The following is a 24503-nucleotide window of genomic DNA, read 5'->3' as shown; positions in this document are numbered from 1 at the left end:
GGATCTCTGTTTAGTGCTTTAGAAAAAGACTTCGTTCAAGCGGCTTCGCCCTGAACTGTTTTCTGGAAGTTTCCCAACCAAATATGAGGTTTTAATTATCCTACAGCTCTTTCAGTTATACAATACACAGTCATATATTTAAACTTGTAATTAAAAAAAACTCATTCATGTGAGAAAGCGATAAAAATAGTAGTTCACAGTAAAATACATTAAGTAAGATGAACTTAAAGAAGACAGGTAGAATTTATTTCTGTCTGTGCCAAGTCTTCAGTAATTTTTTACAAAACTAATTACGCAATAAAAAATACGATTGAAATATTTTATAAAAGGGAAAAATGCAAATTAATGTAAATAAATATGCAAATTAATTTTAAGACAATTCAAAACAATTATTTCCACCCGCATTTTGCTCGGCTCCGATAAGTTTTATTTATTAACAAAAATAATATAGCACTAGTCAATAGTGTTTTATTTGACTTCCAAATAAAGGAGAGTCTAATTTGGTTAATTTATACTTAAGTTTTTGGATTTCTTGTGCAATATAACCAATTAAAAAAATATCACTCATATGTAGAAATATTATCAAACTTATGACATAGTCACGCAATTTTGTCTTTATTAAGTTCGTAATAATTTTATGCATTAGTATAAATAATGTACAGGATCTGTTTTCATGGAGTATGCTATTATATACGCTATCGACTTAGCAACTTTAATTTTTTTTTAGAAAACACAACAACTCGATACCATATTATTATTATTTAATTTTACTGTCATAGGTAAAAGAACTTTCGGGTAGGTCAGTCAAACATGATAAGAGCCGAGAAAGTGAATGATCCTACTATCGTAATGTTCATATAAACAGCTTTGTTAATTGATTATATACTGCATACATTATCCATAATTTGTGTTCAGAGCTTGTTTATTATAATGCGCAGCGGAATAAAACAAAAAAAAAACCTTAGTGCAACGTGCGCATGCCATGTAATCGATCAGGTTGTGCTTTGTGATTTGTTTGTTTAATGGCAATTTTTCGTAGTGCGTAAACGTTGTTGGCGATTATCGCGATCAGTGTTATCGTGCGTCCGCAGTGGTGTCCGGCGCACCCGGCCACGCTCACTCGATCCACAACACGCGTCGTACGCGCCGGTCAACAGCTCATCCTGTCATTTCCGCTTCAACAACTAACGATTTCTATGATTGAATCGTCAGTGGACATAACGCAAATTGTAAGCATATAATTATTATTATAATATCAATAATTTAATACTTTACGTTTTTTTTTTTTTTGTAACAATAGGTTTTATTTAATTTCAGAGTAAAAATGTATCGGGAAGACTGTGGATCGCTTTTCGATGACCCTGTACTCAGTGATCAACTCCTGTTCGAGTATTCGCCGGCTGAAAGCCTCATTAATTTCGAACTTCCGACGTCCGTTAGTGCCGAAGTTGACGAGTGGCAGTTCAATGATTTCGATTTCCATTGCGACGCTTTTGTGAGTGATTTTAATGACACTAACAGGAACAACTGCATCGAAGAGAGCTCTTCCGTCCTATTCGATTTTGCGGACTTAGATAAGAATATTAATTTAGACGACTATCTATTTGATGAATTAAGCAGTGATAAATCGTGTGATGAGCAACCGTGTGCTACAAATTCGACAGATGTCTGTGACGTCGGTATTGGACGTCTTTCTGTGTTGGGTATCGATCTCGACATGACCTATCCCCAAAAACTGGAGTTGGCTGATTTGCAAGAAATTGATCCAAGTGAAAAGAGTGAAACGTCCGTAGTGACTAAAGTGCAGACTTGGGGTGAGCCCACATTTTGTCCTAACTTAGGAGCGTTTCGATGCCCGGTGGTGGAGTGTGGAAAGTTATACGCAAAAGCGTCTCACGTTCGGGCACATTTGCGAAGACACAGTGGTGAGAAACCTTACAAGTGCACTTGGGGTGGGTGCAGTTGGCGTTTCGCTCGATCGGACGAACTCGCCCGGCATCGACGAAGCCATTCGGGAGACAAGCCTTACAGGTGCAGTGAATGCGGTAAGAGGTTTGCACGTTCGGATCACCTTGCGAAACACGGACGCGTACACGCAAGACGGGCTGCAGCCGCAGCGGCTGCTAAGCGTGCTACACATATGCATAGAAGGCGACTAGTATAGTAAATTATTTTAAAATGCGCTTAAAAGAAAGTTTTGTGGACTAAATATGTAAAGACGTGACCAAATAAATGTGCCAAATAACGTTACTTAAAAAGAATTTATAAATTATAGTTATTTTATAGTGTAGAAATAAACTAAGAAAGTTGATATTATTTATAAAACATTGTAATAGTTTAGAACCTCTGTAGACGGTTTACATTATTTTATTTTTTTCGCTTTTTATGCTTGCGAATAGCATATCGAAATAAACACACGTACAATAAAGCAGTCATCATAATTATTTTTTCAACGGAAGGTTAAACAAGATAAATAATTAAGTGCCTAAAGAGTTTTCTGTAAATTACTCAATGATACTATTTTTATTCAGCTGGTCACGACAGTCAATGCACTTACGTGGTGACCTCTCAAATCAAATCTCATTTAATGCCCCTTTAGACGGTAATACTTTGTTATTGTTATGGATCTACTTGTTATACGTGCACCTAGTGTTATTTTGTACGGAGAAAACTTAATATATTTATTATTTAAGCACTATAAGTACTGATTATTATGTAATTACGTATAAGTATGAATTAAAATATTTTATATTACTTAATCTTTAATTACCTACAATAGCAGTTAGTTATATTGTGGTATTTAGGACAAGCACTCAAACATACAATAGTCAATGAAAAATTTATACAATTCACTCAATTCAATATGTACAATAGTTATAATTCAACAATATTTGTTTTATTTATGACGCACATAAGAATTACGCCATGGCCGTAAGAATATTTATTTAATATTTATATTTATTATTTATCATTTATATGTATTTCAATTAGCCCTTAACAATAATTATTTATGGTAAGTCTAATAAGATAAAAAAATCTTAAGACGATTTACATGGGTGGCTACCAGTTAAAAGTAGTGGTAAGTAATAAAAGTAACACATTACGTTACACTCTGAAAAACAGTAATATGTGAACAGTATTTTATTTTAATGGAGAATATCTATTAGTTTAAGTAAATGCGGCATGCGCGGGAATTTTTAATAACGAACGGCAACAGACTATCGAATAAATACTAAGTTCCCAAGTTGTAGTGGCTTCTGTAAAATAATCATCCTATTTTTCTCGCGTGTATTTTTTTATGGCAAGTTTTTCATCATCCCGTCATCATCGGTGGACTGCTCTACTTCCTTTGAAGACGAAATTGACCAATATCTCTCTTATAAAACACAGAAGTCATGTGTGACTTTACACAAACTTTACCTAGCTTATTCCATTGTTTCCTTTTCATGTGTTAGTTTATTTTTTCTCGCGTATGGTTTCCCTACTTTTTACTTGAAACTGGTATAAAGTTAAAAATAGCAATACCATAAAAAATAATAATCATCGTCTTAATACCGCTTAAAAAGGCCAATAATTAAGCCATACAACGATAACACAATCATGAAATATATTAATAATATCAAATAAAATATGATGATGATGATGAGTACTATACTATAACTTGTCAATGATGTTGTAGCTATCAAAAACTTATAAACAGATAAAAGGTATAAATATTAAACAATAAGTTTTGAGTATAACTATTAATTATCATATAATTATAGCATAGTAAATATTAATTGATGGAACCACACAAGAAGTTGGTTTGGTGCTAGTTAGCACTTTTATTTTTGTGACCATCGACAAAAGAGTCGATCACGTTCATGGTTCGTCTGTGTCCAAAATAGAAACCTTCGCTCAGTCTGTAGGAAAAGTACGGGCTCTTGTCTATGTGTAGTATTATCCTCCTAAATACAGATGACAGAAACGAGGTTAGTTTCCTTGAAAATTGAATACCTCTTAGTTTTATCATTATTCTTTATAGATACACGAATACACGATTCAATTCAATTTTACACACAAATAAAAATGGTGGTTCGATTTCATTAGAACGATAATTTATTAGATTAAGTTAAAACAATGTTGGTTCGCGTGTTATTAGTAATTTAAGTGCGTTTGTATGTTTGCAATAACGTAATTGTAGCAAAGGTGCGATTACGTGGTGCCTTAGCGAGAGTTGTGTATGACAAATAACAGGTTGTTGCAGATACCGAAAGCTTTTTTATTTCGTATAAATAGTGCTATTGTTTATAAGTTTTATTTAATAAACTTCTAAAGCCTCGGTTGTAGACATACAAACTCCGGGGCTAAATCGGAAATTTTACGCATGAAGAGACAACCTGGATGATTTTATACGACCAGCATGTGACCCACATCTGAGATTTCTCCTTACATTGGAACAATCTTTGATATATTTCAAAGACACAAACATCTGTATTTGTAAAGAAGAAGAACAACAACAACAGTGAAAAAGATATATATTTGGCCAGTGCTAATTAACATTTAACAAAACTGTTTCAATTAAATACGAGCAGTCTACCAACAATTATTTAATTGATCTAGCTAACTTATACTGGAACAGTTTCAACAAACATATATAAAGAGTTTTTTGTGATAAATTAAATTGTCTGTTTTAAACACAATGCAAAAAGTAAATAAAATCATTGGCAACAAAATGAGATGAAAATTACTCACAATTCATAACAAATGCAAATTGTACCATGAAGCAGAATGGCTCTTTCTGAAAATCATAGGTATATTGTGCAGGTCAGTAATGGATTTTAATTAACATCATAATATTACTGGAATATTTGTTATGTATTATGTGTATTTATGAATTATTATCAACATGTTCTTTAAGTCATATACCTAAATGAACACATACTGATATCACAATTTAACTTGACCTTTGACCATACTCTCAATATTGTTTCTAATTAAAAATGTATTAATATTAGAATAAATGATTATCCTATTCCATGGCATAATGCATATTCTTTCATACTTGGCTCAGTAACATTTTTCCTACCTAACTCATATATAAATCTTGCTATACAATGATACATTTTTCCTTATACGCTTTTAAGTTTTTCTTTGTAAAGCTAATATTAATAATTGTCTGTGTAAATTTTGATTGATTTTGAATTGACTTTAATAGTGACAAAAACCATTATAAATAATATTTAGTGTGAACTAAACATATGGTTAAAGTTCTTGATAACGACTTGTATAAAATTCTAGCCTCATAAGTATAAGCCTAATATTAAACTAAGATCACAAAGATGTTAGCAGGAATAAGTAAATACCTGACCTGCCTAGCCATAATTCTATTATAATTTGAGATGTACTTTTGCATTTAAGTGACAAGAATATGACAAACCTAGTACTCATGCATTTAAGAACAAAGCATAGCTACTCTGATTCTGAGATATGTATTCTCATTATTGACAAATAATAATCCTCTTTGATTGCTGGAAATTCATATTCATTTCATTGAAAAACTCTCAGACTGAATTTTCTACTAAACTAGAAGATAATAACAAAGTTAAAGTATAATATATATATATATTAATTAACTAAACATTTAAGTTAGTATATTGCATTGTCATATAAAATGCACTGGTGCAAAACCAGTCTGGTATAAATAAACAATACCAAATCTTGGTTCACCTCCAAATATGTCTTAAAAATGGTGACAAGTAAGCAATACAATTATGAACTGATTCACAGGTGTTTGTAGGAGCATTATCTGCTCAATATGAGGCACTCTCAGTTGAAGCCTCAAAACAAACAAGCTCTGAAGAAATTGTTTGTTGTATAGCTGATAAGCTCAATTTAAATGATGGTGCGGGTGGCCCCTATGAACTTGCAGAGGTATGATGCATTTTATTAGCCATTAAGCTGTGATTAGATTGATTAATTAAGTGTTATCAACTGATTATGTTATCTTTATAATAGCTGTGCTAGAGATATTAGGAATATGGTTTTTTTATTTTTAAATGAAATGACCTTTACTTGCACTTCAACTTTTTTTTATTACTTCATTTTGTTGGGCTTTTAGTTCAAATTAATTTATTTAGTCAGATGTGCTAAATTGCATATTATGTAGTTATAAGATCACATGATACTGAATTGCCTTTAAATATTTGTCATTTAATTATTAATGTAATTAAGCTATGTAAGAATGATTACCAGACACTAGATTAGTCACAGATGATATTTATCATGGATAAGTTTTACGTCCGCGTCACTAAGTATTCCGAGATTGCGGTAACGTTGAAACATTATATTAAGCAAAGTTCATTCTTAATCCATTGTTAGGTGATTGTGATTCAATCATTCAGTTTTTTTGTAACATCACAAATTGTGCTATAATATCAATACTTAACACTGTTTTCTGATCTGAAGATATTCTCTTATTACAAATAATTTTTTTTAGATATTCATGATGCTGTAATAGACCCTGTAGTAGATTCTACTATTATATTACCCTATAGTTAATAGACACATTCATCATATGATTACATCCAATATAAAAGTATTTTCTCAAAATGACAGGTGGTGGGAGATGTGGTTAGTGGCGAATGCAAGGAAAGGCGGCTGGGGTCTAACGAGTCACCTGTGGCTGTCATGATGCTCTGGCCTAATAACAACACAGGACAGTATTACAGGTTGGTTGACTTTGTTTCCTTGTGTATGTTATATTTTTGTGAATTAAAGATGTTCACTTACATATGTTGTGTGGTACTATGTAAATACATACATATTTTACATATAATTTGTAATTAAAAAAAATAATTTAATTATATCGAAGAGACAATGTATTTTCGTTTATAAACAATTTATAAATCATTGAAATCAAACTCGAGTTGACAAATATATAGTTCATTAAAAAAGTTATTTTGTAATACATACTTTAAAAATATTTTTCATAAAATATATATGTATAACATTTTATTATCACGTTAATCTGCACTTAAAATTATTGTTATTAATCTAAAGCAATAATTTACATAAATTGCATATATAACATAATAAATAGTTACATAGTTCCTGCTTCAATTTCTTAATTATAAATATTGCATGTTATTTAACAATTACGAAAACACAGAAATGATTAACTGAATGTGTATAATTTAAATTCGAGACTTAAAGCTCGTATGACACTTCTCTAGACAAATAGAGAGATGCTCTTTGATTATAATTAAAATTAATAATACGGTAGAATTTCCTTGATTTCCTGTATCGATGAAAAATACTTGTAAGCTTGAAACTACTTTCTACTAAGAAAGACATGGTTCATAGCAGATTTCTCAAACCTTAGTCGGACTTTTTTGTATTTTATGTGTTGGAAAACTATATTTTTTCCCTTCCGTTTTGTTTACAATATTTAAATTCGAATTAAAAATATCTGAATAACACCCATACATTAACATGAGTGGGTTTAGGCGCATTAGGGAAAACTATTTTGTATAATAATAGGATCCTATTTTATATATTTATATTATGTAAATGTGTTTTCACACCTAATACAATGATTGTCCGCACAATTTTACAGTTAACGGAATTTCAGAAATGATACGTATTCATCGACATTGAAGCTATAGGAATCCAGAAATATCTAGAATAAACATTTTGCTAAGAATCTTTGGAAATATGACGCGAAAAAGGTGTGGATGGAAGCCAGATTTTCGTTTATTTATTGAGATATTTATGGGAAAGTAAACGTTACAGACTTAACGATTGTATTAGATTATTATTTAGAACGTTTCTAGTCTTTGGGCCAAGGCTGCGACTTACACAAGAGAAGTCGTATTAAAATGCGAATTTGTTCTTATAAGTACTCTAATGAAAATAAAGAAAGGACACAAATAATCGGGCTTATTTACTAATCGGTTAATTAATATATTACCTCTATATAAAGAGACACCCGTTACCCCGTGGGGTAAGGCAATTGAGCCTCGTGTCTTCAAAGCTAATTATTAAATGGTCGGGAATCGAACCTAGATGTTTTAAAGTTACACCACTACTAAGCCACGAAGGCTGTTAATTTGAATCAAAAACTAAAATCCAGTCACTCTTTTTCAAAGAAATAAATGAAATAGCTGTTATATATATATATTATGAGCAAATAGAAATGACATTCGCATTTATCGGAAATTTGTAACTTCCTTCCAAAAATGTATCAATCGATTAGTCATCGGCCGAGAAATGGTTTAATTTCATATTGAGTAGTTGGCATTTTATACTTATTTACTGCCGCAATTTAATTAGTGGTAACAAGTTTTCATAATTACCCTGGTATTTACAACGTAGGTTTAACCTTGTGTACGTATTTATTTACATATAATGTATATCAGGTATGTGCTTGCTTATAGTATCGGTCACGCTCGCCAATCATTGTTATATCTTTAATATCTGTTAAATGAAACGAGTATTTTATTTAATCACTGTGTTAATTATATTTTAATGTTAACCAGACAATGGCGAAAAAGGAAGTAAGCTTAATTATATTACACAGAGCAAATCATAGATACCAGATATAACATAGACAATAAGTAATGTATTCTATAATAATTGCTGAAGGCACCAAATTTACATTCCATAGACTAACACTCCTACTAAATTTGAGCCTTCTATTAAAGCTTACAAATGAAAACCAAACATTAAATAGCTTAGTTATAAAACTTTATATAAACATACTTGAGCAACACAGTAATATGATAGCTTTACATTTTTGGTTTCTCAATCACACCAAGTTTCTCTCCAGAGAGCTTCTTTTGTAGCACAGCAGGATGCCATAAACTCTGCCTCAGTGGTAGACAGAGCGACGGTTGATTGTCGTTGAGTGCTCCACGTCACTGCTGCTCCATTTTTCATGAAGATGTAACCAGTGATAGACCTTCTGGTGTCAGGATCATTGGCATAGTCGGCATCAGAGTAACATTCAAGTATGTTACTTTGAGTTGATCTGAAACAGAGTCCAAAATGTTTTGTTTCTTTTAAATACTTAAAAATATGCTTTACCGCATTCCAATGCATCTGATCATAATTGTTGAGGAAGCGAGCAACTGTCGACACTGCATACATGATGTCAGGTCTGCTCACTATTGCAGCAAATATGAGAGAACCCACAGCTTCTCTGTAAGGAATGTGTTTGTTGTTGCTATCAGACTCAGTGCTTTTTACCAAAGTAACATGCGGATCAGCAGGAATGCTATTAGTATTGGTATCACACATGTTAAATCTTTTCAGCATCTCTTCAATGTATGTACTTTGATGCACAAATATATAATCATCACATCTTTCTATATGCATTCCTATAAAATGTAATGATTTACAAATCTTTACATCAAATTCTTTCTTTAAGTCATTTATTACTTGAGTAAGAGCAGAGGCATCTGTAGACAGTAATAATCCATCGTCCACATACAGTAATAAATATATTTTAATACCATTGATGCAGCCCACATAAACACATCTGTCAGCATGACTGTTCTTAAAACCATATTTCTTTAAAACATTATCAAATTTAGCATTCCAACACCTAGGTGATTGTTTTAAGCCATACAAAGATTTCTTGAGCTTGCATACAATATCTTTTTGAACAGTAAGGCCCTCTGGCGGCGTCATGTAAATCTGTTCTTTCAACTCACCATATAAAAATGCAGTTTTAATATCAAATTGTATCATTGACATTTTCTGTTCTGCAGCAACAGATAAAAGTAAGCGAATTGAGTCATACCTGACAGTTGGTGCAAATGTCTCAGTATAGTCAATACCGCTTTTCTGTGTGAATCCTTTAGCGCATAGCCTTGCTTTGTACCTTAGTCCTTCAGTTTCATCCTTTATACGAAACACCCATTTACATCCTATAACTCTAGCTTCAGGTGGCTGTTCTACTAACTGCCATGTACCATTATCACTATGTGCTTTCAGCTCTTCTTCAATCGACTTCATCCACAAGTTAGAGTCTTTTGATGACAATGCTTCTGCATATGTTTGTGGTGTGACAGAGAGTGGTACATTACTTGAGCATAGGTATGTCTTAGGTTCTGTGTTCTTTTTAATTTTATTTCGAGGACGAAGTGTAATATTAGAACTCTGAGGATACTTCACTGACATCTCCGGTACATACTCAGGGTCATCAGAACCATCGCTGTGATCCACGGGTGTATGAGACGACAAATCTGTGGTGTTATCTTCACGGTTTGAAAAACTTTCAATTACATGATCTGATTCTTTATTTTCTGATTCTGACAATGAGAGAGGAACCACATTTCTTGTTATACTATTCTCTAGGAAAATTACATTTCTACTTTTTATGATATTTTTTGTTTTGGAATCTAATAATCTATATCCTTTACTATTTTCACAATAACCAACAAAAATAAGTTTCTGTGATTTAGAGTCCCATTTCTTAATTTTCTCTTTAGGTATTTGAGCCATTGCATAACAACCAAATATTTTCATGTGACTTACATCAGGTTTCCTTCCACTCCACATCTCCTCAGGTGTTTTATAATTTAGTGCTCGTGTAGGTGAACGGTTCACTATGTATGCTGCTGTCATTATTGCTTCAGCCCACAAGTTTTTCTGTAAGTTAGCATTGATTAACATACATCTGGCTTTTTCAAGCAGTGTCCTGTTCATACGTTCAGATAAGCCATTTTGTTGAGGCGTGTATGGAATTGATGTTTGATGTTGTATGCCGGATGACTTCAAAAATTCAGTAAAATCATTATTTATATACTCAGTTCCATTATCGGTTCTTAATACTTTAATTTTAGTGTCAAGTTGGTTCTCTACAAGACATTTGTATTCTTTAAATTTATTAAGACATTCAGACTTTGATTTTAAAATGAAAACAGTCACTTTTCTAGAATAATCATCAGTAAAGGTAAGAAAATACCTTGCATTTCCAAGTGACTTCACTTCCATGGGCCCGCATACGTCGGAGTGAACAAGTTCTAGCAATTTTGTTGCTCGGAAACCTTCACTTTTGAATGGCAAGCTTGTTTGTTTACCTTCTATACAGGAAATACAGGTCACATTACTGCTCAGGGACATTTGCACACCTTCAGCACAGGCGTCCAGCTTCTTCAGGTCAATGTAGTTCAAATGACCCATACGCTGATGCCATAAGTAGAAATCATCATTTTCTGTTGAAGCAGATATGTATGCTGGAATACTATGTGTATTTAGCCTGTACATATTATTTATCATTTTAGCAGCTGCAACTTGCTTGTTTGTTTTATTCAAAATTTTACAACCTTGTTTATCAAATTGTACTTGACAGCCACTATTTATTATCTGACTGACAGAGAGAAGATTCATAGCCAACTCAGGAATATAGAGAACATTCTGTACCTTGATAGTTTCCAACTTACCTTGTGTATTGACAACATTAATATTTACCTTTCCACAGGCCTTCACAACTAGCTTCTTGTCATTAGCTACTCTTATTGTGGAAATTGGAGGTGTAATTTCATCGTAAATCAAGTTACGATTCATTGTCATATGCATTGATGCTCCAGAATCAATATACCAATTATTGTCATTGTTTATTGTTGCAGATAGCACAGCAACATACCCAGAATCTGTGTTCTCCTTAGACTTCTGTTCCTTTTTCTTACTTCGGCAATATTTGCTTATATGCCCATATTGATTGCACACATAGCACCTTGGTCCTTTACTTGTTTTGTTTTTATCTTGAGCTTGTTTGACAAACTGATTTCCCTTACTTTTGACATACAATGCACTAGACTCAGAGCTTTTCACTTCTTGCAGAAGTTTAGTCTTCACAGAATCAGCTGTAATTGTCACACCAGAGCTTTCAAGTGCCATGATCATTGGTTGATACATTTCTGGTAAACCGGCAAGTAATAAAGTCCCAAGCCATTCATCATCGACTTCAAAACCAATGTTTCTTAACTTGTGAGCAGTGGTCATGATCTTGTTAACATAATCTTCAATGTTCAGACAATTTTCAAGTGTTGTATTGATCAGATCTCTCAACAGACCAACTCGGCGTGTCAAACCTTTGTCATCGAAAGCTTTGGCTAAATTATTCCAAACTTCTTTAGCTGTTTTGGCTTCTTGTATATGTACATAGTTGATGGGATGTACTAATAAGATAATTTTCGACTTCGCTTTTGTGTTAAGTTTGGGATCAATTGCTTCATTGTCTTTCGCGGTGACACAACTCCATAATTCCTCATGTTCGAGGTAGGTTTGCACTGCAAATCTCCACGTAGGATAGTTTTCTCTTCCAGTCAGCTTTTCAATCAGTGCCATCGTATTATTTGAAGACATTTTTTGCTGATGAAGAAAAATTGAAAAACGCGTGGCGAGTTTTGAGGATTTGAGGTTATACTGAACTCAATTTCGTACTTTTCACTTTAACTATTTTGTTTTTAAATAAAATCAGGTGGTTTGGGCCCATAACCTGTTAAATGAAACGAGTATTTTATTTAATCACTGTGTTAATTATATTTTAATGTTAACCAGACAATGGCGAAAAAGGAAGTAAGCTTAATTATATTACACAGAGCAAATCATAGATACCAGATATAACATAGACAATAAGTAATGTATTCTATAATAATTGCTGAAGGCACCAAATTTACATTCCATAGACTAACAATATCCGACCCAATATTCGATAAACAATTCTAGCAACAGCTATTAATAGCTATTAAAATTCCATAATTTCCTCCTCAATATATTCAATTGTTCAAACAATATAAAGTTTATTTTGTTTATCGCGTATTATTTATTTCAATGCATATTTGCATATTTATGCAACTTGTAGTGCTCTCGATATCTACCGGTTCAATAAATTATCCTGTCATTGGATAACTATTTGTAGACGAGGTCTTTATAATGTTTTTACTATGAATCATGTGAACGTAGTATATCCTTATAAGTCCGTAAGTACAATGAGAATGCGAGTAAAGATGTTCAATGCTAATGACTTCTCGCTAATGCATATATTGTGTGGTATATTCGGAAGTTTGATTTAAACGAAGGGCTGACGACAGTGGCTGGGATATTGTTGGTTGTGAGTCACTCTTCCTGCCGCGTCGGCGCGTATGATAACAGCCATCCTGCCAATCAAACTCGTACTGAAACTTGCCGCGCAACAATCATGAGCGCAATATTCCTTAATTAAACCAGTAATGACACAAAAGTAAACAACTCCTTACATTTTATATTTTGATTTTCTTACACATATTTAATTAAATAATTTGTTTGCAGGTTTTACCTACGCGAGAAGATACCGGACGAGCCATGGATGGAAAATTTCTCCGTAGATCCGCAACTAATAAAGGACTATTTCCAAAGGTTCCTTTACCAGCCAAAGGACAGGGAATATCCAGACCTTTGCCAACTGCCGGAACTGAACGAGCAAACTCTTTTGGACAATTTGAGAGCGAGGTTCGGCGCGGGTTACATATATACATATGTGGGCTCTATATTGATAGCGCTCAACCCGTTCAAGTTCTATCCGATATACAATCCGAAGTACGTGAAGCTCTACCAGAACAAGAGGATTGGGTCCAGTCTGCCTCCACATATATTCGCCGTGGCGGACGCCGCGTACCACTGTATGCTCCGTGAAAGAACAAATCAATGTATTGTGATTAGTGGTGAAAGTGGTTCCGGGAAAACTGAAAGTACAAATTTTCTTCTCCACCATTTAACCGCGCTCAGTCAAAAGGGATCTCATGGAAGCGGAGTCGAGCAGACGATCCTCAGCGCGGGGCCTGTACTCGAAGCGTTTGGTAACGCGAAAACCGCACACAATAACAACTCGAGTCGTTTCGGCAAATTTATTCAGGTCAATTACAAGGAAAATGGAATGGTTCACGGTGCTGTGGTGCAGAAATATTTATTGGAGAAGTCGAGGATTTGCAGCCAAGGACGGAACGAGAGGAACTATCATGTGTTCTATTATCTTTTGGCTGGTGCTTCGGAGCAGGAGAGGGAACAGTTGCATTTGTTGAGTGTTGATAAATACAATTATTTGTCGCGGACTGGTTGTAGTGTAGTGCCTGGGGTGGATGAGCAGTATGAGTTCTCGCGGTTAAAACAATCTATGGACATGGTGGGCTTTACTATGGATAAACAGCGGAGGCTGTTTGCGGTTTTGTCAGCTGTTTTACTATTAGGTAAGTGATGACATTTTTTTATAGTAACAAAGAATATTTCTGAAATACTAATAGGCTTGATAGTTCTCTGTGTAGTAATCTAATGTTGTTGGTTACATGATGCTTTAGAATTTAAACAATGTTTCCCAATTGATGTCCCCCACCTTAACTTTTATAAAATTCTTATGCCCCGCTAAGATTTAAATATTCACTTAAGAAACGTAAATGATAGGTTTTAGGAATAAATTACTAGAACCCACGAAACAATAAGTAAATTTTCAAAATTCAAATTACAAATATTTTACACAAATTTTTCGAATATGAAGCAATTTGATTGTTAGGGGCCTCCTAACAATAAAATTGCCCCATGTTGGGAAACACTGCTTTAGATGTATGTATTCTTAATTAAATCATTTCAACTTATAATAGTTAAGTTTTATAATATTCTTTGAAGCCGTGTTTTATCTCCTGTATTAAGCGTACATGTCTTCTAGATGGGTTTTGAAACGCACATAGAAAATCCATTGATGCATAGCCGAGTTTTGCACTTCAAGGCTTTAAAATGACGCATCTAGTCAGTAGACACTTAGCCTTAATAGGACTACAATAAAATTATATAATCATCTTTATACGTTTAGTAAATAACGCATTCAATTGCGTATTTATACAATTAAAACGTGTCATAGATGTACAAAAAACTGGATGTGAAATGCTTAGGTTTCCGCGCAAAATGCTCGCCGGTTTGTCGTAAATGGAAGTGTCTCGTTGAAAGTATCTGGCACAGTTTTTATACATATCATTATTTTTAGAGAATTGTAAGGAAATCATTAAACGGAAACAGGGGAAATTATATCATTTATGCAATTATAAGTAACTTATGTAATGACCGAATTGTAGTAGCGTCTCCTTTTAATTTGGCGAGTAATATTCGATTACTTAGATGTATATAACTTTTGAATTGTCATATTCGTTAGTTCCGTTTCGAGAATTGGATTATACCCAAAGTAGAGGTGTAAAACTTAGTACTTATGATGTCATGTAAGATTACTATAGTATAACATTGATAGACATTTCTGTAGAGCATTAATTTCTCAGATATTCTTGATATTACTAGTAAACAGATTGTCTATCTTAAAAATAGATAACGATAATTTGAACTATAAGACGACTATATTTTGCTTCATCTCTTGGCTTTACATAGAGGTCCGAAGTCACTCTGCATCTTTTGGTGAAGTTTTATCATCGGACGTCGAGGCAGAATACGAAATTCCACCCGTATCACCTCGACGTCCACCGTTCCACAACTGCGCGTTTTTCTAGGCAGTTTTTGCCGCGCACCACCCACCACTATGTGGACCCAGCTGGCGACTGAAGTATTTCCGAACCAATTCGACATACGGTCCTTCTAAAAAAAGCGTACCAATTCTTATAAGGCCGGAAACGCACTCGCGAGCCATTGAGTGCTATTGAGTGTCCATGGGCGGCGATATCACTTAACATCTGGCCTTCTACCCGTTTACCCCGTTCTATAAAAAAAACACGAGAAACGTCGGTATATAATCTGATTAATAATTGAACATAATTTGATAAAAACTACTTGTTATAAGCCCAATTGATGACTCGATACAGTAATCCTTTTAGGATTTTACACACATGAACGATGTAACGTCTTAAATATAAGGTTTCTGTATTATGTCGTTTTCTTGATGACACATGCTTTTGCGGCACGATTGCAACCTTCTACATTAAAAGATAATTTAATTATTGTATCATACAACTTTTACATAGGCCGAGTTCAACTGCCTTGGGGGCCACTATTGAAGCATTAATCCTTTTGTATTTTTTTTTGCTACACCTGTGATTTTAATAAACCCTCCTGGGTACCTCATAAACTGAAGTCGAACATCTAGGTTCACAATTAAAAATTCAGTGACCTTAGGTCAGGGCCTCAGATTTCTGAATCTGTTTCATTATCATTTTTCAATCCGATAGTTCTATGACATGTCGGTTTCCTCACTATGTTTTCCTTCACAGTTCGAGCGAATGTTAGCATATAAATGCGCACATAAAAGTCCATCGGTGTACAGCCGGGGATCGAACCTATGACTTCAGGATGAGAGTCGCACGCAGAAAGCACTAGCCCAACACGGGCTAAGAGATATTCATAATTCATTAATAATAAGTGTAGCATGGTATTGGAGGAATAATTTTGAACTATCTCTTTTCAGGTAACGTTGAGTTCCAACCCCAACGTAAATCATACCACCATGACGAGGCCGTGGGCGTGAGAAATCCTGAAGTCGTATCACTGATTTCGTCTCTATTACGAGTGAAGCAGGAGACGTTATTGGCTGCACTCACGTCCAAGAGGGCAAGAGCGTCGGGAGAGACACTTGTTATAAATTATAGGTACAATATTTATCTTTCTATATTTCAACAGTCCATAGTATTGATCTTAGCAAGAGAAAGACTCGAAAAAGAATGACGTCATCTCTTTAAGTATCGATTAGTTACTTAACAAAGTAAACGAAAGTAGATTGATGGAATCTGGAATCAAAAACAAATTTGTATAACGCTCTGTTGCGCTGTCATATTGAATATGGTAGCATTATATGCGATCCATTCGCAACGCATGAAAGTATTCAAACATACCTTGCATTCATTAGTACGGGATTTTCTTATAGACACCTGTATTATCAGCTACTTAGGAGATTTATTTACTATCCTTATTTCCTATTTTTACAGTAACAATATAATTATAAAACTAAACTAAAAAGTAAAAACTTAAACCTATTTTTAACTAATTATAAATAAACATGTCGTCAATAGTGACGTCACTACGATCGGATATCCCTAGTAAGTGTTATATTCTTATACAAATGGTTAAATGATCAAAGAACATTAGCATTGTCGTCCCAAATTCATTCCCAAGGTTCAAAATCAGCAGAATTTTTTCAAATTCCGTCTGCAAATACCGACATAGGAGTTCAGGCATCTCTCATTAGAATTTTCGTGTATATAACAGAATAAACACTACTTAATTTAACTACTAACACACTAGTTTAATTTTTTAATGTTTGTATGTAGGTTAGTTGGTGTGGGTAATATAATGGAATTCTATCGCATTAGTTGTAACTGTAAAGATAGGAAAATTAAATGGAAAAATAAATAAATTAAAAAATTAAAAAATTTTTTTTTATAAAAAGCATGGTTATAATCAATAAAATACGAGTAAAATAAAAATGTATTTTATGTTCACCATAATTGTCATATAATTTAGAATAGATAGCTTATAACATATACTGTAGATAAAGTATTGTATATTATGTGGTGAACTTTAAATCTTGTTATGTAGATGATAAATTTTACAATATTTTATAATTTATGGTTTTCAGGCTGCCAGAGGCGATAGCCACCCGCGACGCAATGGCTAAATGCTTATACGGTGCTTTATTCGATTGGATAGTGATGCAAGTTAATCACGCTCTGCTTTCTAAAAAGGACACTCTAAGGGAACACCAGGGACATAGTATAGGTACGCATGTAAATTGTTTTATTTTGATTGTGATTCAAAAATAAACATTACATTACTCTCTCGATTCTTGCTTTGAAAGTGTCCTTGTATAATATACAAAGAAATCCAGTGGTACTACTATCTTTTCTGACCTCAGATTTATGTATCTGCTGCTCTTCCTCTTGGATAACTGAACCGTGTAGACGTGTGCTTGAAAGTATTTTAAATTATTTATTTGTGAAACTATAAACTGATATTTCAAAGTGCAATACTAGGGAAGTATAAAGTGCAAGCGGTTACGTGAGTAAAACTGGATATTGCTGTCTCAACTTGCGCACGCGCAGTCAGTTTTCTGTCTCTCACTGGCTAAAACCGGTCGCTAGGCTCCTCCCTCTTACAATTGCGACAAATAGAACAAGTCATTAACATACGTAGCTTGGGTTCATTGGTTGATAAAAATCCCTTTGTTAATATGTCTCAAGATAAGAGTGCATGCACACAGTACAATAAGCCTGTCACTGAAATAAATAGATCTTTTTCGGAATCGGATATGAGTACAATTGGTGGTACCGAATACTCAACGCCAACTTCAACGAGGCACATGTTTGTCTCAACTCGCCTAAAAAGAAAAAGAGAGGATATTGATCTATCTTCCGAACTGACAAACTTCAAAGAGGAAATAAAAAATATCATGACGACCATGATTAACGAGCATAGCGCGGAACTAAAAAAAATCAATCCTACTTTAGCAGACATAAAAAATACAAACCACAATATTGAAAACTCAATTGCATTTCTCATGGCGCAAAATGATGAGTACAAGAAAAAAATTGAAAAATTGGAACAACAGTCACAGCAAGATCGGTTAAATATAGCAACCTTGGAGGAAAAAATTGAAGAAATGCATAAGGGCATGAGAAAGGCTAATTTTGAAATTAAAAATGTCCCAAAAAAGATGAATGAAACAAAAGAAGACTTACTCGAAATGGTTAAGTGTCTGACTTCAAACATTGGCTGCCCTCTTCCCAAAACCGAGATTAAAGATATTTACAGGCAACGCTCTAAGAAGGAAGGTATTAAAAACTCGACTATCTTGGTTGAGACTACTTCAACGTTGCTTAAGAACGACATCATAAAAATGTGTAAAGCTTTCAATATAAAACACAAGTCTAAATTGTGCGCTAAACATCTAGGATTCCATATCAATGAAGATACTCCGATTTACATATCTGAAAATCTAACGCCAAAAGCATCTAGACTCCTTTTTCGTGGAAAAGAGTTGGTGAGATCAAAGGCATATAAATATTGCTGGACTTCGTATGGTAAAGTATATTTAAGGAAAGATGATAATACACCTATACTCTTACTCAAGACGGAAGCTCAAATACAGCAAATAATGCAATCCTGCTGACTATTGCAGGCCTTATTAGTTTTTAAAATTAACTGTCAGTTTATCTTTAGCAACTGTTATCCGTTAACTATTATCTACACACTAAAACATAATACACCATTGTACACTCATCTTTATACTCAACAAAAAAATTTTCCTCTTTTATTGTCTGTCTCTATTGCTCGGACAAAAATGATCATCGTAATTTATGTTCTCTATCTCTCTTACACGTATCATGCCAAATACAATAATACTCAATACTACCCTCAAATACTGTATGACACAATATTTTATAATAAAATACCAATACCTTTCATTTTTTCGATCGACACTGATTATCGTCATATAAAAAGATATATTTCTGCATATACAAACAAAAATACTCGTTATTACCCTCAACTACGTCATGACATGGAATTTAGTACTGAATTACCAATACCAACTAATCATTCGTTTAGCATTGATTGTAGTCATGTAAAAGAAAATATTTTTTCCTTCAAAATTTATTATGAATAGTACACTAACAACAATTAATGACTTAGACAAAACTGAAATGACTATATCCACCACTTGTGAAATAAACAACCTAAAGCAATTTATAGATCCTAAAAAAAGTGATTTAACAATCATTACCCAAAATATAAGAAGTATTTATAGGAACTTCGACAGTCTGGAAGTAACCTTGAGCAGTTTAGAAGTTGAGGTTGACATAATTATATTGACTGAATGCAGATTGAATAATACAAAACCTATTCCTCAACTTAGCCAATATTCATCATACCATACTACGAATCAATTGAATCAGAATGATGGCGTAGTAGCTTATATTAAGAATAATCTGAAACCCAAAGTACGCGAAATAATCTTAAAAAATGCATCATGCATACAAATTGAGGTACTAAATCATTTAATTTTAGGAATTTATCGTTCTCCTTCTATACCGAATTCAGAAACATTTCTTGAATCACTTCGTCTGCACTTGGAACATGTGAAAAACAAGAAAAATATAGCCATCATCGGTGATATAAATATAAATCTAATCTATAATGTCGACAACAGTAACCAAAACAACAGACTCAACTACCTTAACATGTTATCTATATACGGCTTAATGCCGGGACATCTCTTTCCAACTAGAAATAATAGTTGCCTAGACCATGTTATAATAAAACAACAAAATAAAAAAATTCAGGCAAAAGTAGCTGTACTAAATACTTCAATTTCAGATCATCTCATGGTATTTTTAAGTTTACAGAAAGTAAAAATGCATAACGCAGTTGAAGCAAAAAAATTCAAAACCTATACAGATTTTGATAAAGCGGTAATAACATTAGCTAACAAAAATTTGAATAATCTCTTACTTTGCACGGATCCTAATGTAGTCGTAGACAAATTGATAGATAAGATTAAAGAATCCTTAGAAGAAAATACAACAATCACAAATGTATCTAAACGACATCAGGTATTAAAGCCGTGGATAACTGCCGGTATCTTACGTTGCATAAGAAATAGGAATAAAATGCAAAAACGGTTAAAAAGTAATCAATATGACGAAATTCTATCAATAACTTATAAAAGATATAGAAACTTTTGTAACAACTTAATCAAAAAATTAAAACGGAAATATGAAAGAACACAATTGGATAATTCAGTTAATGACCCAAAACAGTTGTGGAAAAATATTAAGAGGATTGCATATATGACTCAAACAAAACATAATAATAACGAACTAATAAACATTAAGCCCACGCCCACAGAGTCTGTAAATGAAGTTAATAACTACTTTACAAATCTTGGCCCATCACTAGCTCAGGAAATTCAACAAAACCCGTCACAGTCCTCCACATCACCACTTGCCCCTAAATCTAGCTCCCACTCGTTTGTTTTATTTAGTACTGACCTTCTAGAGGTAGATCATATAATCAGAAACCTAAAATCTGATAGCACACCAGGGTGGGATAATATTCCCGCACGATTCTTAAAACTCGCTAGAAGTCTCATAGTACCTTGTCTATGTCATTTGGCCAATCTATGTTTTCAAAAAGGGATTTTCCCGACAAAACTTAAGCAAGCTATTATTGTACCAGTATTTAAATCCGGCGATAAGGACAAAGTCAATAATTACAGGCCGATTTCAATTCTTCCAGCCATCTCCAAGGTACTAGAAAAACTTCTGAATATTAGATTAATAAACTACCTTAATAAATTTAATATTCTATCAAGCTCACAATATGGATTCAGGCAAGGAAAATCCACGGAAGATGCCATATCTCAATTTACGTCTCTGATAGTGACAAACCTAGATAAGGGAAAGAAATGCCTTGGTGCATTTCTAGATTTACGAAAGGCCTTCGATACTGTCTGTATCTCTTCACTTTTACATAATATGGAGCAAATAGGAATAAGAGATATACCCCTAAATCTATTTTGTGACTACCTCTCAAGGCGAACACAGAGAGTGAAAATAGGCGACTACATAAGTGATGAAATGGAAATAACCTATGGGGTTCCGCAAGGAAGCATATTAGGCCCAACGTTATTTCTAATATATATTAATGCGTTAAGTAATCTAAAACTTGATAACGGGCAAATATTTTCCTATGCAGATGACACAGCTGTACTTTTCACAGGAATTAACTGGGCAGAAGTGAAAAAATCTACGGAAATTGGACTGACAACTATTGCTAATTGGCTTGATTTCCACCTTTTGTCTCTCAATAAAGAGAAAACTAACTATATATGTTTCAGAATTTCTAATCGAACGCAACCACCTAAAGATTTTAAAATTAAATTACATAACTGCGATATGCAAAGTGTCGGTAACTGCCCCTGTCCTCCAATTACAAAAGTTAGCTCTACCAAATACTTAGGCATTCACATAGACGAACGGCTATCATGGTATCCTCATATAGAGTCCATGACTGGTAGATTACGGAAATTTACATACATCTTTAAAATTTTGCGATACATCACATCGTATGTAATACTTGAAAGAATTTACACAGCACTCGTTCAGACCGTATTAACATATTGCATAAACATATGGGGTGCGGCCAATAAAACAAAATTTTTGGAATTGGAACGGGGACATAGGGCTCTTTTAAAAGTGATGCTGTTCCGGCCATACAGATTCCCATCGGAAGAGCTCTATCATCTTAGCAAATTACTTTCCGTTAGGAAGCTGTTTGTCCTGAATCTAATTTTAAAAACCCACAGAGCGCTCCCGTTTGAGAATAGGCTGGTCTTAAAAAGAAATAGGGATGTTGTAGTCGGTCAGACCGTAAGGACCGACTTCGCTAGACGCAATATGCAAGCAGCCTATTTATATAATAAATTAAATAGGCTGCTTAACATCTACCCTCTCACCGCCTACAACCTAAAAACCCGAATAAAAGACTGGCTTATTATCACGCCTTATGCAGTATTAGAACTGCTTTTGAGACCCATGATTTAAATAGCTACACGTTACTCATTCACTCACCTACTCACTCATTCATTCACTCACCTACTCACTCACTCATTCACTCTCTCACACACTTACTCATGCACACAATCAGGTGTGATGATAACGGTTTAACAGGTAAAAAATAAAAAGGAAATGAACTGGATAAATTATTTTATGTAATTAACTTTGTTATGGAAGAGCTGGGAACCCTAACACAGGTATATTTACTTAAAAGGGTTCCCAAATCTTACACTATGAAAAGAAAAATGTACCAACTTAAACGAATAAAGACTTATTATTATTATTATTATTATTATTATCTGTTTTTTGTTCATTTGTTTTTTCTAATATGCAAGTAGGTGATAAGTCTTCTGTGTTCTTCATCATACGAGCTGTTGGTGCATGCAGAAGCTACTAAGCCAACATACTTTTAAAATACTCTTTATTGTTTTTTTTGTAAACATTATAGAGAGATAGCTACTATAGATTACAGATTCTTTACAAATATTCGTTCATTTCATACATAACACCATTGTATGGAAGCACTTAATGAACGGCATCAGACATTTTTAATTGTCAAAAACTCTGCTTTATGTCAGTTCCTATACTGAAGTCTTTTTGTAAATATGATAATATTGCTATGTGTATGTATGGTTTTGAAAATATTAATAGTTGCCGCATTGGAGTACTTTGTAATGGTACCAAATTCTTTTAAAATAACAATCTTCAATTTTAAAACGAAAGCTATCTATCCAAACAATAATTGTGTATGTAATAAATAAACACATATAATTGTTTATAAAATAATATAATCGATTTGACGATATAATATGTATTTCAAGGCGTCCTCGACATATTTGGTTTCGAAGACTTCGGTCCGAACAACAGCTTTGAGCAACTCTGCATCAATTACGCTAACGAGCACTTGCAATATTACTTCAATCAACACGTGTTCAAGTACGAGCAAGAGGAGTATAGGAGAGAGGGAATTCGGTGGACGGACATAGGTTTCTCGGATAACACCGGCTGTCTTCAGCTTATAGAGGGAAAGCCGGGCGGACTGCTCTGTCTCTTGGATGATCAGTGCAAGTAAGGAACAATGTTCTTCCTAACACCATATAATTTATTATATATTAAATTGTTTTAAGTCTCCCAGCTGCTAGTACTGCATATAATATAGATTTTATGTAATTTTTAAAAATATTTATTTATTAATGCTCATTTGTCAATTACCATTTTTTAAATTCTGAATTACAAATACAATTTTAAAATTTACTTGTTTATTTTACAACTCAATATTTGGGGATGAAGAACAAAATTCAATAAATCAGTTGGCGCTTCTACCTTTATAGGTCTAAGCTTCATGATTATTTGTAAATCTAATTGGTAATCAGCCACCTGTGCCTGACAAACTTTTTGGGGCTATCGAAAGCCTCACGATGTTTCCTTCACCGTTCGAGCTAATGTTAAATACGCACTAAGACTATATGAATGAGGGTATGTATAGGAATTATTAATTAAGAATGGAAAATTTCGTTCAAAACAAAAATGTGCAATTTTACAGCTTTCCCTGGGCTACAAATGAGACGTTACTCCAAAAATTCAACTCTGTGCACGAAGAGAATCCGTTCTACGAGAAACCTACGCGCCGAGAGCCCGCTTTTGTCGTTAGGCATTACGCGGGGAGGGTAAAATATCAGGTAAATAGGAGTTATATATTTGTTTTAGAAGATAAGATACTTTTGAAATTAAAACGTAAAAATGTCTATGGTTGGTACATTATTACTGAAATCAATAAAATATTTTGCAAATAAGTGTTTTAAAAGGTACCTAAACAAATAACTTTTTACGTTTACATACTATGTACGCGCTAATAATGATTTCAATTTAAAAAAATCTGCGGTTTCTGCACAAGACGTTATGCGACAGAATTTCCATCTAAGGTTCGAATAGATGTAACTA

At 33.6% G+C, this 24503-nt stretch overlaps 2 protein-coding genes across 6 annotated transcripts in view; both read left to right on the top strand.

Annotated features, from left to right (window-relative positions):
• The first annotated feature begins 788 nt into the window (after positions 1-788).
• Positions 789-2739, top strand: LOC111003636 (zinc finger protein 239). The gene is made up of 2 exons (XM_022274265.2): positions 789-1229; positions 1318-2739. Exon 2 carries the CDS (start codon positions 1325-1327, stop codon positions 2162-2164), a length of 840 nt encoding a protein of 279 aa, XP_022129957.2. The 5' UTR covers positions 789-1229; positions 1318-1324; the 3' UTR covers positions 2165-2739.
• Positions 2740-4020: 1281 nt separating this feature from the next.
• Positions 4021-24503, top strand: part of LOC111003633 (unconventional myosin-IXAa) — a 38267-nt gene continuing 17784 nt past the window's right edge. For all 5 annotated transcript variants that reach the window (XM_022274261.2, XM_045628256.1, XM_022274260.2 and 2 more), the window contains exons 1-8: positions 4021-4806; positions 5770-5913; positions 6598-6710; positions 13300-14213; positions 16421-16601; positions 17588-17727; positions 23384-23630; positions 24106-24241. In XM_022274261.2, coding sequence (XP_022129953.2) covers positions 4771-4806; positions 5770-5913; positions 6598-6710; positions 13300-14213; positions 16421-16601; positions 17588-17727; positions 23384-23630; positions 24106-24241 — 1911 coding nt within the window. In that variant the 5' untranslated portion in view covers positions 4021-4770. The remainder of the gene's footprint in view (positions 4807-5769; positions 5914-6597; positions 6711-13299; positions 14214-16420; positions 16602-17587; positions 17728-23383; positions 23631-24105; positions 24242-24503) is intronic.

Source organism: Pieris rapae, chromosome 5 (genome assembly GCF_905147795.1).
Source record: "Pieris rapae chromosome 5, ilPieRapa1.1, whole genome shotgun sequence".
NCBI classification, from domain to species: Eukaryota; Metazoa; Arthropoda; class Insecta; order Lepidoptera; family Pieridae; genus Pieris; species Pieris rapae.
Note: the sequence above shows the minus strand (reverse complement) of the source record. Positions and strands in the feature narration are given on the sequence as shown.